Consider the following 14,655-nt stretch of genomic DNA (forward strand, 5'->3'; position numbering starts at 1 on the left):
ATTTGAGAAGACAGAAAAAAATAAAAATATATTTATTTCCAATGGCATTTTTTTTAATCTTTCGATTAATAATTATCAGATAAAGCCCATATACAGACATTGTATTGCATTTAATAAATATGTACTACCTTAGTTTTTTTGTACAATAGGTCTTGAACACATTGTTTACAGTAAATCTGACAACGAACACAGCAATGCACAAACAGCAATACTCTGGCATGTTTTAGAAGACCATATGGAGACATGTTAGCAGTGATATCAAAAACTGGAATTTTAGCCACAGTGAACCAAACATGGGTGTGTCTTGGCTGTTTTGCAACTGACTGGCACCAATAAAACCTTTTCTGACTTAGTTGATATCGAGCCATGTAGATAGTTTTGTTTTTATCTAATGAGATTTTGAGATATTAATTGCTGAAATTTTGGCAATTTCATTGGAATTAGTTGATACAATCCCCAAAAATCTAAATTTAAACTGTTCATCATGAAACATCAATGTTTCCAGGGCATGGTTACTGTTTTAAGTTGTATTTTTCAGCCCTTAAAGGACAAATGAAATTCCACTCACCTCCAGTGTATTTGGTTAATGGCAGGAGATTCAGTGGTGTTTATCTCAAAACCTACGCACATAAAGCAAAAAATATCTTCATGGGTACAAACCACTGACTAGCTACCACTGAACTGACCCTTTAAATGTAATAAGTTGATATTCAAGGCAGAATCCATATTTTCATATGGATTTCCATATTTTAAGTCAGCACTGTAATAGTGAGGGATTACTGATGTAAGCCCTTCAAGGTGGAGGCTGCTTCCTGGGTGCACACCAGTTCTACAGAAAACAAAATGTAACGAGGAAGTGTAATGTAATGAGGAAGATGTAGATTGAGAAATGGAAGAGCCATAGGGTTAAGTGGTTAACAAGCAGAGCTCCTTATCAACAGATATGAACATGTGGATCTTGAGGTAATAGTGAAGAGAAATGCAATCACTCCAAGAACAATTACTTTAAGACTTGTCGCCAAAAGTTTACACATAGAAACAATTAACTAGAGCGTGTTTATGACAAGGCACCCAAGATCGGCAGAGCAAGACAGAGGCAGAAATCTATGAAACTGATCTTGAGGTGAAAGTGTGAGAAGTGCAGAGTGCAAAGGAAGCATGCTGCCTTCACTGCACGCCCCTTTGAGTTCACCACCAGCTCGAAGTGAACCATCACAATGCTGCAAGGAAACAGCATCTGTTTTTGTCTTGAAAGTCATGAGGACAACAGCTGAATTCCTCAGCTTGAGCAGCACTGAGTTATTTAAGGGAAGAAAAATGTACAGGATGTATGTATTAAGCATTTGAACAATGAGTTGATTCCAGAAACAGGAATCTACTAACCATTCAGTCACTGGTGTGCACAAAAACAAAGGAAATTATGAAATTAAGCTGCCCAAATGACATCTTAATCCATACATAGAGATAGGAGGAGCACACAGTATGAGAACTTGGTCGGGCATCAGAGGTGATACTGGATATGCAAACTATGTGCAATCATGCTGGACTGCACGGAATTGACAAGGTTTGGTCTTGATTTCCTGCAAGCTTGTATGCATCAGAGGCAGATGCAGGAAAAGGGCCATCAAGCCTCAGAGAGGCCATAAGCGGCCCTCAAAATGGCTAATTGACAAGCAAACCAGTGACCACACATGCTACTTGGACACAACCTAGCACTGACCAACCCCTGATTGGTTAGTAGTACCTTGGATATTTACAAAACCAAATCATCTAGTACAGCCAGGTGCTATATCTGAAAATATATTTAAGTGTATCTAATGATGTTCAACCATGATAGCTACAACTCCAGCAAAAATAATAATAATACTGAAAATATATTCAAGTGTATCACAAGTATGGCAAGTATAACTAAACAAAATCAACCATGTAGAATAACAATACAGTGAAGAATTTGGTTGCTGTATCCCTGAAAAAATAGCAAAATTTAAGGCAAAATAAATAACATCCTGAAGCAGTTTCAACAAGGGTACATTCACTAGGTGAACAATAACACTTTGAAAATAAATTGACTGGCAATAATTGCATCTCCTGAATATAGACAGGAGCAACTGGAAAGAAGTTGTTATACAACTATCTTAGAATAATCTTTTCAGCACTTACCAATTACTGCTTTTCATGAACACTGATTCCTTTTCTCTTTTATACATGACTATTAAATATGTGGCTGTGTCAGTATCTTTGAAACAATTTAGCACAAAGAACCAATGGTAGACACACAGCAGGATACTGGATCACTTGTTCTCTATGAGTGTCTGCACTTTGTGCACCAAGTGTCGAGCCATCATCAGGACCTGCGGGACGTTGTGCCGCTCTGCCATTTCTGAGAAGAGAATTTGTAAACCACTGTGACTTACATGAGGTCAACTAATAATACTGTAATAGTAATACTGACAACATTTAATTGTTTTTTCTTCATACTGGGTTGATTAAGCTCTATTAACAAGAACACTTCTTTTAAATGTGCCATTATAGCAATTTTTGTTCCTATTTTGAAATGATCCTACATTATTATAGCTGAAATGTCATCTTAACCAACTGGTTAACTTTGCTTTAACTGTTAAGCCGTATTGTACATTAGTCTGGTGTAACTATGACTAAGCTATGGTAAACAGCAATTGTTTCTCAACAGTTTCCACAATATTGCAGCATTTGTATTTCATAACCTTACCATTGAAGAACTTGATGATGTCTGTGAAGTCCATGTTATTTTCTAGGATGATGTCCCTGTACATCTCCACAAGTGCCAACGCTATGAAGAGCACAAAGTGCTCAGATGAGGTGTACTTGGCCGCCCAGATAGTTTCCCAAACGGAGAACACGTCATCATACACCATCTCTGAAAACAGTAATAAATCAGATTACGATCAGTATCATGTCATGTAAAATGCAAAGTTCATTACAATGGTCAGTTCAAGCAAATATTATGATGCCTGTATTTCCCATCACCTCTTTTGAAGTCCAGTAGAAACCAGCGATAACAGAAGTAGAAGTGGGTATAGTCTCCATTCTGCTGCATCAGTTCAAACAGCTCAGAGTCCAGGATCTAGTTAGTGTAAAAACAAAGTTTCATCATTACACCACAGCTTACATGGGTATGCATGCATGTGTGTGCACATAAGATGTACATACCTGGATAAGAGAACGCATATTGGCAAAGTGAGAGTCCATGGCACCTCCATGAGGAAAGTTCTGGTTCATTCTCTTCATCAGTTCAGTGAAGCAGCTAAATGCCATGACCTCTGGGAAGCACACACACAAGTTAGCCATTTATGCGCATTTAGACAAAGCTGACATTAATACAATTTGCACTTAAAAAAAGTTTCACTGACCATCATCTAGAATAACCAGAAGGGGAGCCAGCAGATCACACATGCCCTGGACGTAACCCGTATCCAGATGTTGCCACACGTAACTACAAAGGCAATCAGATCTTAACCGTTGTGTTTAATTGAAGCTTTTGGGTTGAGCCAAATCTCACAAATATTTCCTACAAAAAATAGTGTGATACATCAAACATGTTTACCTGCACATGATGTTACGCAGCTTCTCCAAGTTCTCAGGAGTGAAGTACCAATATGTTCTGTCACAACGTCTGACATCTTTGTCAATGCGATGTAAGTTGATCAAGTACATGTCCAGTGTTTCTTGCTACCAAAACAATAGTGGATTCTGTTAGTATATGTTTATGATTAAAAGAAGAAACATGTCTGTTTATCATGTGTAAAGCTTACAGAATAGGTTTGCTCATCTGAGGATTCGTCATGTTTGGAGTCTCCTCCGACCTCTGCGGACTCTGCTGCAGTGAGCACATTCTCCATCTCTGGCTCCTCTTCAGAAAGGCCCAGGTCTGTGCCCTCAGGACTGGTGTTACAAGCTGTGTCCAGATGGTGATCGAGGACAAGATCCTCAGATCCCATTTTGTCTCTCTGTGCCAGCAAGACAGGGGGTGCAGCAAGACCTGCCAAAGGCCTGGCCTTAATATCCTCAGAGGTCAAACATGTTATCCCTGCAGGAATGTCCTCCATTTCCAAGGCAGAAGGAGAGTCATCTGAGTCTGCCGTGTCTGGAGACTGCCTAGAGTGGGACGCTAATGAAAGGCTCCCTCTCGACGCTGACTGAAGAGCATTCAGTACTTGTCTGACAGGTGAATTTGATCCAGGTTTCTCAAATGGAATTTCTGCAGCTTTGTCTTTTTTGGTTTCAGCCAAGTCAGAAACTGTTACTTCAGCATCCTTTCTTTCTGACCCTGTGGTACAGGCCTTGATTATTTCTGACGGGATTCTTTCAGATGTTGTTTCTGTTTTCTCAGAAGTCTCTGGCTTTTTTTCAATGGGCGGATTAGTATCTTTTTCTGCTGTGAGAAGACAAAATGACTCTACTTCATGATCTTTGCTCTTGTGCGCTTGAAAAGTCAAGGTCTGCCCGAGTGGAGGTGCTTGGAAATACTCGTTATGAATCTCTGTTTCAAGCTTAAGAACATTAGTATTCTCTGGAGCGGATCTCAAGTTCATATTTGTGTCTACTGCTTTTGAAACTTCAGATTGCTCATTTGTTGTTGTATCCTTTTCTACTACTTCAGGTTTTTCTTCAGCTTCAGATATCTCTTGTGACTTACTGATTCCAGAGTCCTCAACCGCATCGCTTTCTGAGACTGTCTCCATCCTCTCTGTCTCTAAAACTTTGGCTACCAAGTCAAGTGCATCCTCCCCCGCTGGCTGTGATCCAGTTGTACTTTCCTCATTTAAGACTTCTGATGCTTCTGCTGATTGCTGAGAGGTTGTAGAGCCAACAGCTGATTCAGTTACAGGAGGGCTGCTGGCTGAACCTGTACGTAGGTTTGAAAGACTTGGGGAGGAGGGGTCGCAGGAGGGAAGCTGTGGAGAGTCTGCGGTGTCTCTTGGGATGTCCTTCACTGGACTACTGTGTTGTATCTCTCCTTCTTCAGGTCTGGGCTCAGTCTCACTCTGATCCACCGCCTCAACCGATGCAAACACCTGGTAAACAAAGGAAAATGATGAAAATGCAAATTTGTGACATTTATTTAATGAAACAGCTTAATGTTGAAGAATCACACCAGTGGCTTTGTATGTGTTAGCCCATTAACCACAAATTAAAAACATTTTACATCACTGCCAACAATTTTCAAGCAGCCTTTTATTTCATTTCTATATGAAAGTTTAGTCACATTTATTTTTTCCATCAAGTTATATCAGTGGTAATGCAAATACAACTGACAGCTAGCTGCAATCAAGTAAAGTTTTTGATCCAAGAAACAACCAAACTTTTTACAATGTTCATGTTTGCTTATGATTTATCTTTCCTGTTTCACTGACTGTTTTCATAGAAAACTATGAATTGTCAGATATAGGCATGTCCTGTAAGGCACCATCAGATTTTTGGCAATATTCTAAAAAAAAAACATTTACTATGACTAGCAAGTTAATTTTAATAGCATCTTAAAATGAATGGAACCCAATGGCTGCCAAAAGGTAGGAAATCAACATAAAACGCTTAATACATCATTGTAAATTACACATAAGTTGTAATAATAGGGCTAAAACTTACAAAAACACTGGTATGGTTACTAGCAGTTATTGTTGTTGTGATGTTCATGCTCATGAGAAACTACCTGAGTGCTACTGCTGGAATCACTTTGTGAGTTGGTATTCTGATGATCTGAACTGCTACTTATAGACGACTGGAGTGGAAAAAAGCATCACACAAACAACAGAAAAACAGAACTGTCAGTTGCTTAGACATTTGCTCATAATACTACAAACAGTTCCCTTTCATGTTTTGTATGTTGTGGTAATAGTTACATAACGCTGCATATTTGCATGCTTAAAGAGCAAACTTGCATCTGTACTGATGGTGGAGTCCCGCTGAACTGGTCCTCTTTCCACACTGGCTCCGGACGAACATCTGGCGAGGGCCTCAGCGTGTTTCTCTCTCTCCCTCTGACGGACAATGGCCTCACAACCCTGCCACTCCTTCATAGTCTGCTCATACATGGTGCGCATCTGCTCATCAATCTGAAACAGAAAACTTTTGTAAACAAAGAGTAACATACCCCAGCTTGTGCGCAAGTATCTTACACACTGAGTCTGACAGCATGTAGAAATACCTCCAGCCTGGATTTCTCCGTCATGTTGAACTGGTAGTGTCCCAACAGGAATGGCCAGACCTCTTTGCGCAGTGAAGGAGCCACACCGCCAAAATACACAAGCCTGTGTATCTCTTGTTCCTCATAGGCCTGAATAAGAGATTTTTTTTTTTAATTTAACAACTCACTCTGAAATTATGTCACAGTTTAAGTGTTCAGGGATTAATCTTACAGAGCTGTCCTTGAGGAACCTGCCCCAGACCTCCACAGAGAGGCCTCCGCGAGCGTCACAGGGCACATCAGGATCAACGATAATGGTATTGACCAGAGCAGAAAGGTGGGTACGAACTGTGGACAGATGACGGCAGTATGCAAGCCCTGGAGAGGAAAGATAATAGTTCTCATTATTCACTGTGGGACTACTGTAACAAATAATTTTTTATAGAAGAATAAAATTATTCCCAAGTTAAAGTCAAACACAGTTGTTTGTACTCACATCCATAGAAAGCACGGGAGATTATCTGGTACTTCATGGTGTCACAAAGGAGCTTTAAGGGAGCCCTGATGGAAAAGGAGAATGTCAGACTTCAGGCGACTGGATTAATCTGGATATAGATGTGAAGCCTGTCCCTAGGAAATACCTTTCTTGATTACAGCCATTAGGAAGAGAGCCATCAGATGAGCCATTCTGAGAGCAGGAAGAGCACGAGGACTTTCTGGGGGTCGGTTGCCACATGTTCATGCCCTGGTCCATCAGCTCTAGAGCCACTAAACAGCACAATACATCTTATCATTACTGTTGTTACTATTATCACCATAAGCAAGTAAATCCAACAGAAATTCAAAAAGATTTGAACATAAAAGTGCATTTCTGCAAATAATAATAATTAAAAAAACATGGAAAAAACAAACCAAGTCAGAGGATGGAGATGGAGATGGACATGTGGCAGACAAATGACTGTATGTCCATGCAAAGTCTCCTTACTGTCGACAGGACTATCATATAAAATGGACACACAGGCACTAAATTGGCAGGAAAAAGATAGGACATATGGCTGTTTAACAGAGAAAAATAATTAGAAAGATGTATACTGAACAATACCCAAGGAAAACAGATAGATCTAAGTTGTCTAATTTGTAAATACATATTAAGGGAGTTGCTTAATAGCCGATATAATCTCTGATGATTCTTTATTAGATGGACTCAAGGAGGCACAACAGGAAGATTGAAGACACTCACTGAACTCCATCTGATTGCCAGGAAAGAGGATCCGAAACACATAATCGGTTGCTTCATCATCTTCTTTATCTGATACAGAGTCACATGAGCCATGTGGACTCCTCTTTCGCAATTTGGGGAAAACCTTTCCCTGTGAATGAAAACACAATGCAGATCTCTATGCTGCTCTAAATAGTGTATAAAGAAGACTTGTTACAACAGATCATAGTTGCTTGTAAATGTAGCATTATTGGGTCAATTATTGAAGATAGAAGGCCAACAAAGTATTTTATTATCCTCAATTCATGCCGACCTTTCCTCTCTGATTCCAGAGTGGTGGGTCCAGCTGCCCATGGGGTAGCAGGCCGGTCTCCAGGCAGGTCAGAAACTGCAGCAGGTGGCCTCCTTTGGGGAAATGTAGAGGAGGTCTCTGGATCCCGTCCTGGCTCACCAACACTACTGTCCCACCACTGTTCACTGGAGAGATTAACACAATGGAAACATTGAAATGAGCAGCTAATTCTGTAACAGAAAAAAAAAAAGAAGGGGAATTTCCGTACCTTGCTGATGACAGTGGAGATACACAATCTCATCCAAACGAATAGTCATAGCATAATCCCAATAAACGCTGAAAGAAACATGAGAAAATATTGAGTCAACTGCATTAAGACAAGATTTTGTTCTTATTAGATTGGGTTCTATCAATCAAACCTTTTCTCAGAATCGAGCTCCCCCACATTGCCATTCATCAGCTGGTTGGGAGTCCATTTCAGTGTCATGAGATCTGCAGTTTGATGTAGGGAGAGGTAGCCTGGGATGGCCTCCATGTCATCTCTCTGCAGACACAAGTAAAGGCTTAGAAATTGCAACATATTTTAATGCAATACCAGTCAAATCAGTTTATATGAATCATTTAACAGATACATCAAGTTTTGCAGAATGTATGTTATTTTTGTGTAAAAAAGGTAAGATATACTGAAAAAGAAAAACACATACCGGCTGCACCAGAACATTATTTTTTCCAAACAGAAGTGTGGCTCTGGAGTTTTGGTGGAGTGATTCAACATAGTCCCTCACCCACATGAGAGGGCGATCATCCATGCTACCACTGGACTGTCTCTTCTGGATCTGATACAGATTGACATTACATTAAAAAAGGGTTAGACACCTGATATTCCATATAATAGTGTATAGTTGGTTAAAAAAGTAAGGCAATTAATTCCTTGACTGTCTAACCAGGGCGGGTCGTCGGGAGGGAGAATCCTGCCGACAGTGGCCACTGTGGATGCGATGCCGTTGTACGAGCTCATCAGCAGACGGGTCTGTCCAGAAATGGTCTGCAGTCTTGACTTTGGTGTACTCCAAAGCACAAGGGCCAACTGTGAAATAAGGTTAATTAGTTTTAAGTAATGCAAATATTTTCAATTAAAACCCTGATTACATAAATTGAAAGTTAGTGAAGTAAATGCTTTAGCTGTTATAGTGTTAATACAGGTTAGGGAGGTTTATTAATACCCAACAGAGATGCAAGAATTGGTCCATCCACAGGATCCATCAGCATGGCTTCTTTCTCATAGAATGTACTGCAGAAAACAATATAAACACAAAAAATATTTAATTGTAGGAAATTGTGTTGCTCTTGCATCAATGATTTGAGAAAACACATGGAAAATGTTTTGCATAAATTCAAAAAGGTTGTGGCTGAGATGCACAGAAACAGGAATAGAAACAGACAGCTTGAGGTTTTGAGTGGAGGAGAAAATCTTCTACAGATTAAGATTTATAAAAATATTAAATAATATCTATAATAGTACCTGCTGTTCTCCACCAAATACAGGACAATCTTGTCCAGGAGCTTCTCTATTAGTGCAGTTCGGATCCACAGGTGTTTCAGTGCCTGAGGAGGGAGGTTGGCCAACTTGGATTGCCGACTGCGATCGTTACTCAGTGAAGAATTGTTCTGCTTGCTGAAAAACAGAAAAGAAACCTGACAAATGAGATGTTTGTATATGTTGTTAGAATGGAACAGAGATATATGACAGGTCAAGGCATTATAGCACAGAAAAGTAGACCACATACAGGAAAGACATGCAATTAAGAGAAAGAATGCACAAAAGGATTCCACATTGCATGCCTCTCACAAGCAGAAGTTCACATTTCACCTGTTTTCGATGAGCTGTTCCAGCTCCTGGACCTTGTGGCAGAGTTCTTCAGCGGGTGAAAAGCTTTTCGCCACCTTCATGAAGAGTGCTGCGACCTTGTTAGTACACAGCAGGCCTGCGATACGACGCTTCAGTCCATGAAGCACACAGGCCTCCACTACAGCTACACACAAACACACAGAGTATTAGTCGATATTTGATGTTTTTTGCTTCCTTGAGATGAATTGCTTTTATCTGCTCTTGAGTTTTGTTTTTATCGCATGAGAACAAAATAATTTCCTCTTTGCGAGAGCCTCGAGGCGTAACATTTTTGTAATTACGAAAAAAAAACAGGTGAAAGGAAAGCACAGGTGGCACTAGTAGAAATAGACTGAAATCTGCTCAACACTGTCTACCGTTGCTAGGATATGAGGGATGTGAATCACACACGCCTCACTCCTGGTTAGTATCAACACTTCTGAGGGGTGTTAGCCTACATGACTAATACCATTATGAAAATAAATTGTTAGGATTTACACTGCTTGAACAGACAGTAAAGGACAATTTTGCAATGTGAGGATACAGAGAAAGAACTTGTAGGAGGTGACAGGGCTTGACTCAAAGTGATGTCACTGTGTGTGCACTGTACATGTACATGTGGTTACAACTAATACTATGACTATTTAATGAAGTATGTCCGGTGCTAAATTAGATACAAAAGGCGGAACTATTTGGGGCAAAAAATGGGCTACTGAAACACACTTTCTCTCCTTTACTTCTTGCATATTCCATTCTTCAGTTAATGTTAAACATTAAAGCTGACAGAAAAGGCCTCGAGGTGCCCAGTTTAGCATGTAACCTACATTTTGGAACAACCTGTCCAAGAAAGCTCATGAGCATTTGACCAGATGGCTCAGTGTACAACGCAATCCAAATGTGTTCAGTGAAAAAACATTTACCACAGAAGGATATGATGTGGCTGCTGTCTGCGTGCACAAATTTCCTCGTTACTGCCTCCTCCATAATTTGTTTCACCTGCGAGAGAGAGGTACATGGTGAGACAAGACTCAATTTGTCTGACACAGTTACATAAGGTGACTAAGAATTGAAAACAAAAAAAGGGAAACACATTACAAGAGACAATGATGATGTATAAACGCGTTTATTTGAATCACTGGTTGATTTCTGCTTTCATCTCCTCTATTAAGAATAGACATAATGTAAAGCATATTATGTAAACATTTATACTACAAACAGAATAATGTGCTAGGATCCCAGAACCAGTATTCTCCATAAAGCTGCATCTACTACCTATGACCTTGAGTTCAAAATCCCTTTCCTGACCCATCAGTGTTTTCATAGACAAGGACACCTGAAAAAAAGGCCAAACAACCTGACCTCAGCTTGATTTCTTGAGCTTCCATGCTCCAAGTTTGTAACACAGGCTTTCCAAGCCAAACCTAAGATAACCTTGATTTTTTTGTATTGTCAGGGTTGTTTTTCTCAGACTTGACAAAGCTTCTCCATAGAAGACACATGCTCCCCATGACGAGTACACTGATTTTGTAAGATCCATGGAGTGCCTCTTTAAGTTAATGTCCAAATTGAGTTGCTCATTTTATAAAATTCTTGTCATTTTTTGTCATGATTTTTAATTGAAATATGCAGCTAAATTACAACAAAGTTGACATTTTACCGAAATAGATATTGCTCACTGGATCAGTTTTACTCCTCAGCAAATGTAGCTGTGAACGGTATCATTCTGGATAAGAAAGGTTGCGTTGTACAATATGTTTATGACTGCTGATAAGCAAGACAACTGTGTGAAAACTGACTGAATTTGATATGAGATTCTGTGCTTTCTGTCTACAGAATGAGAAAATAGTAACAGTGCTGTTGTAAAATAAGATGAGAATCCATTGCCTTATTTAAATAATATTGCAATTCTGTTGTATGTTGCTAAAATGTGTCCACAACCCAAAGATCCCTGTTCACAATTTAGGTCTGGTACATTACCATTAGGGTAGCTGTTGCATTGGAAACTTACTTGAATGTATGTTAATCAAGCTCATTTGAGAAATATTACAGGCTCATGGTGCACAGAATGGTAGTAAGATATCTGACTTGAAAGCCCACTCACAGTGTAATTCCTGGCATGAATAGATTATAGATACATGTCATGTCATATATACTGACTTTTTAATTTACTGTATAAGCCCCTCCTTGCTGCAGGTTCTGGTCCCAGGAGTCGGGGATGTTTGAGAGGCAATGAGTCACAGGTGAGGGGGAGCACGGACATGAGAAGCCTGGAAGTACCCGGCTTTCTATGCAATGAATAAAACATCTTGTTTTCTTTCCCTGGGGAGTCATGGAGACACTGTGCAGTTTGGAAGCGTCTGTGGTACACTCTATTTCTATTTCTATGTAGATCATGTCCAAGAAAACATGCAGCTTGAACTGCACTTTTTGCATTTAATGGGAGCTAGAGCGCACACCAAAATACCAATAAAAACAGATACCAAGGTCACAGCTTTAAGTTTTGAACCATCGAGATGATGGTGTTTTTGAGGGAAGGCTTATAGCTTCATCATGATTTCTACAGAGAGAGGGAGAGACTCTCTCAGGATATGAAAAATACAGGGTTTGCATGAATTGAATAGAATGAATCTGTGCATTGACTATATGTGTATATAGGCTAGTGCTTCCCCCAGCATCAGCATCATCATCACCACCACCACCACCATCATCAGTATCATTATCGTCATCATCAGCATCAGCATCACCATCATCATCATCATCATCTTAAGCCAGTAGCAGTCAAAAACAGATTCAATACAATTTCACTGGCAGCCTAGTTGCATCCATTTTTATTATTGTTATCATACGAGTGTTCAATTAAATCATAAACAGGCCTCTTGCGTAGTCGTGGTGGCTGAAAACACGATGGACGACGTCCACACACACACACACACACACACACACACACACACACACACTGACACACACACACACACACACACACACTGTCTAAGCTTACAGCGTCAGTAAACATACACTGAAACGGGCACAAGGCAGAAATAAAACAAAACCAACCTCTTTCTTCACATTGCGCAGCAATTTCTGACGCGTCTCGGCCTCTGTCACAAGAGAAAACATAATGAATAAGCCGCTCATGAGCTGTGTCGGTAATTAATGATGATGAGGCTCACGACAGTAGGAATAATAACGGCGATCGTACCTCCCATCTCTCCTGCAGGGTGTACAGCAGCTGACACGCACAGTTTTTTTTGCAGAATGTCTGGACAGCAATGTAGACAACACTGCTTAAAAAAAAGGCAGAGAGGCACCGAGATGTACGATGTATTCTTAGCGACTAAATCAAACCTATCTGCTACCTCTCCGAGAACCAACACCCCTTTAAAGTCACAGTAACCTATACATTATCAACGTCAACACCTACACCCTCCCCAAGGAAAAAACATGCCTCTGCATTACAATATATGCAAGGACTTAAAAATAGGCTATTGTGTCTCATAAAAAAAAAGTTTCTTCAGAAGTCACATTTTATATAAAATATTCAGAGCCTGATTTTCTCCCCCACAGGTGCCACATTCTGTATATGATAATTCGAGTTAATGAGCCCCAGGTCACACTAGGCCTCATTAAATTAGGTAACAGTAATTAAAAAGTGCAGGGAATAACAGGAACACTTCAGTATAATGCATATAGCCTACAACCACCCCACAACAGGCTATATACAGTATAATGCTGTCCTCGCCATTAATATTCAATTGTTAAACTATAACTCATGGTATTACTTCAATTTTTTAATGATTTGCTTGCAACCATGTCTTTTTTTTCTTTAATTTCAGCACTATGTAGTATATAGTACTTATGTTGTTGTGCATATAATGTAGAAGTGTAAGCCATTTTATGTCTTACCCTTTATTCTTGCATTGTTAACCTTGTACAACTTGCTTTGGTAGTACTACTTATTTCAAATTATGTCAGTAAAGAAATTTAGCATTGACATATTGAGGCTATAGCGTGTAGTGTTGTTGCATTGAACTGCATTAAAGTGTGTCCTTGTTATATTGTTGACACTCTGCGATACATTTTTAGATCACATGCTATATGTAATTTGAGTCATTACTGCAATATTAGGTCAAAAACAGTTGGATAAGAAGCAAAGGAGTATTTATTATACTGATTCTAGCAGCAACATGAAATTAAAAGGGAATGTAGATATATTCATGGGCTGCAGACACCAGACAAACTCATTTCCTCATCCCACTCATATTACATGAATGAATTAACAGACCACAGGACACACAGTCTAAGTCAGCTGGGAAATGATAGGCTAGTGTGTGTAAAAGGTTTACAGACGTTATGTATAGGTCTACACACTTTGCCTCTCTAACAACAGCAAGGCTGGTCCAGAGATAAAGAGCTGGGAGAAAAATCTCTGATTCAAACTAATATTTCTCAATGATTGCTGGACACGTAGCAATCTTGTGATTGGAGATACTATAGCAGTATACAGTATGTTGCAATGAGCTCTAGGAAAAAAAGTGAAATCTAGGAGGACATACAGTATGCTATACATGCAGAGGTACAGTATAACAGTGATAGGCAAACCAGAAAGGAGGAAGACAAGCAATGAAATTCTTGTTAAGTAGGCTAAGAGAGATACAACATGGTGAACTGAGGATTTGAAATGAACAGGATTGAATACAATGGCAAGAAATTAACTTATAGTTTATGAATTAAATGTATTTTTGGCACAGGTGTGTGGAGACCAGTGGCTGAAGAAATCCTTTAAGTAAAAGTATATGGTACAATAGCATAAAAATACTCAATTACAAGTAAAATCCTGCGTCAAAGTACCACCATGCAGAATGGCCAGTGTCAGAGTGTTAATGATGCATTCATCTATAATGTTGTAGCTGGCCAATGTGACATTAATTGATTAATTCATTCATTAGGGTTTTCATGTATCTTTGATAGTGGCTCATATTTTATAAGAAGATTTTACTGTAGGCAGAATCTCAGTCTGAAAGTTCTTCATTGTCATATGAATATAATGGAGTAAAAACTACAATAGTACGTTCTGAAATATGGCGGAGTAGAGG

At 39.4% G+C, this 14,655-nt stretch overlaps 1 protein-coding gene across 5 annotated transcripts in view; it reads right to left on the bottom strand.

Moving 5' to 3' along the window:
• The window catches only part of sgsm1b (small G protein signaling modulator 1b), a 15,958-nt gene continuing 1,303 nt past the window's right edge, over positions 1–14,655 (bottom strand). For 2 of the 5 annotated variants that reach the window (XM_042394836.1, XM_042394840.1), the window contains exons 2-26: positions 12,762–12,843; positions 12,617–12,660; positions 10,483–10,558; positions 9,545–9,707; positions 9,197–9,349; positions 8,898–8,965; positions 8,619–8,761; positions 8,379–8,510; positions 8,094–8,218; positions 7,943–8,010; positions 7,696–7,859; positions 7,404–7,533; positions 6,805–6,931; positions 6,660–6,724; positions 6,396–6,541; positions 6,185–6,313; positions 5,919–6,092; positions 5,690–5,758; positions 3,792–5,054; positions 3,584–3,708; positions 3,390–3,472; positions 3,190–3,299; positions 3,007–3,103; positions 2,729–2,896; positions 1–2,380 (exon numbers count right to left, since the gene is read on the bottom strand). In XM_042394836.1, the coding sequence (XP_042250770.1) occupies positions 2,292–2,380; positions 2,729–2,896; positions 3,007–3,103; positions 3,190–3,299; positions 3,390–3,472; positions 3,584–3,708; positions 3,792–5,054; positions 5,690–5,758; positions 5,919–6,092; positions 6,185–6,313; positions 6,396–6,541; positions 6,660–6,724; positions 6,805–6,931; positions 7,404–7,533; positions 7,696–7,859; positions 7,943–8,010; positions 8,094–8,218; positions 8,379–8,510; positions 8,619–8,761; positions 8,898–8,965; positions 9,197–9,349; positions 9,545–9,707; positions 10,483–10,558; positions 12,617–12,660; positions 12,762–12,843 (3,993 nt within the window). In that variant the 3' untranslated portion in view covers positions 1–2,291. Of the gene's footprint in view, positions 2,381–2,728; positions 2,897–3,006; positions 3,104–3,189; positions 3,300–3,389; positions 3,473–3,583; positions 3,709–3,791; positions 5,055–5,689; positions 5,759–5,918; positions 6,093–6,184; positions 6,314–6,395; positions 6,542–6,659; positions 6,725–6,804; positions 6,932–7,403; positions 7,534–7,695; positions 7,860–7,942; positions 8,011–8,093; positions 8,219–8,378; positions 8,511–8,618; positions 8,762–8,897; positions 8,966–9,196; positions 9,350–9,544; positions 9,708–10,482; positions 10,559–11,719; positions 11,844–12,616; positions 12,680–12,761; positions 12,902–14,655 lie in introns of those variants that run through there. The other 3 variants (XM_042394839.1, XM_042394837.1, XM_042394841.1) reach the window with 3 other exon arrangements.

The sequence above is a fragment of the Thunnus maccoyii genome, chromosome 19, assembly GCF_910596095.1.
Source record: "Thunnus maccoyii chromosome 19, fThuMac1.1, whole genome shotgun sequence".
In the NCBI taxonomy this organism is placed as follows: Eukaryota; Metazoa; Chordata; class Actinopteri; order Scombriformes; family Scombridae; genus Thunnus; species Thunnus maccoyii.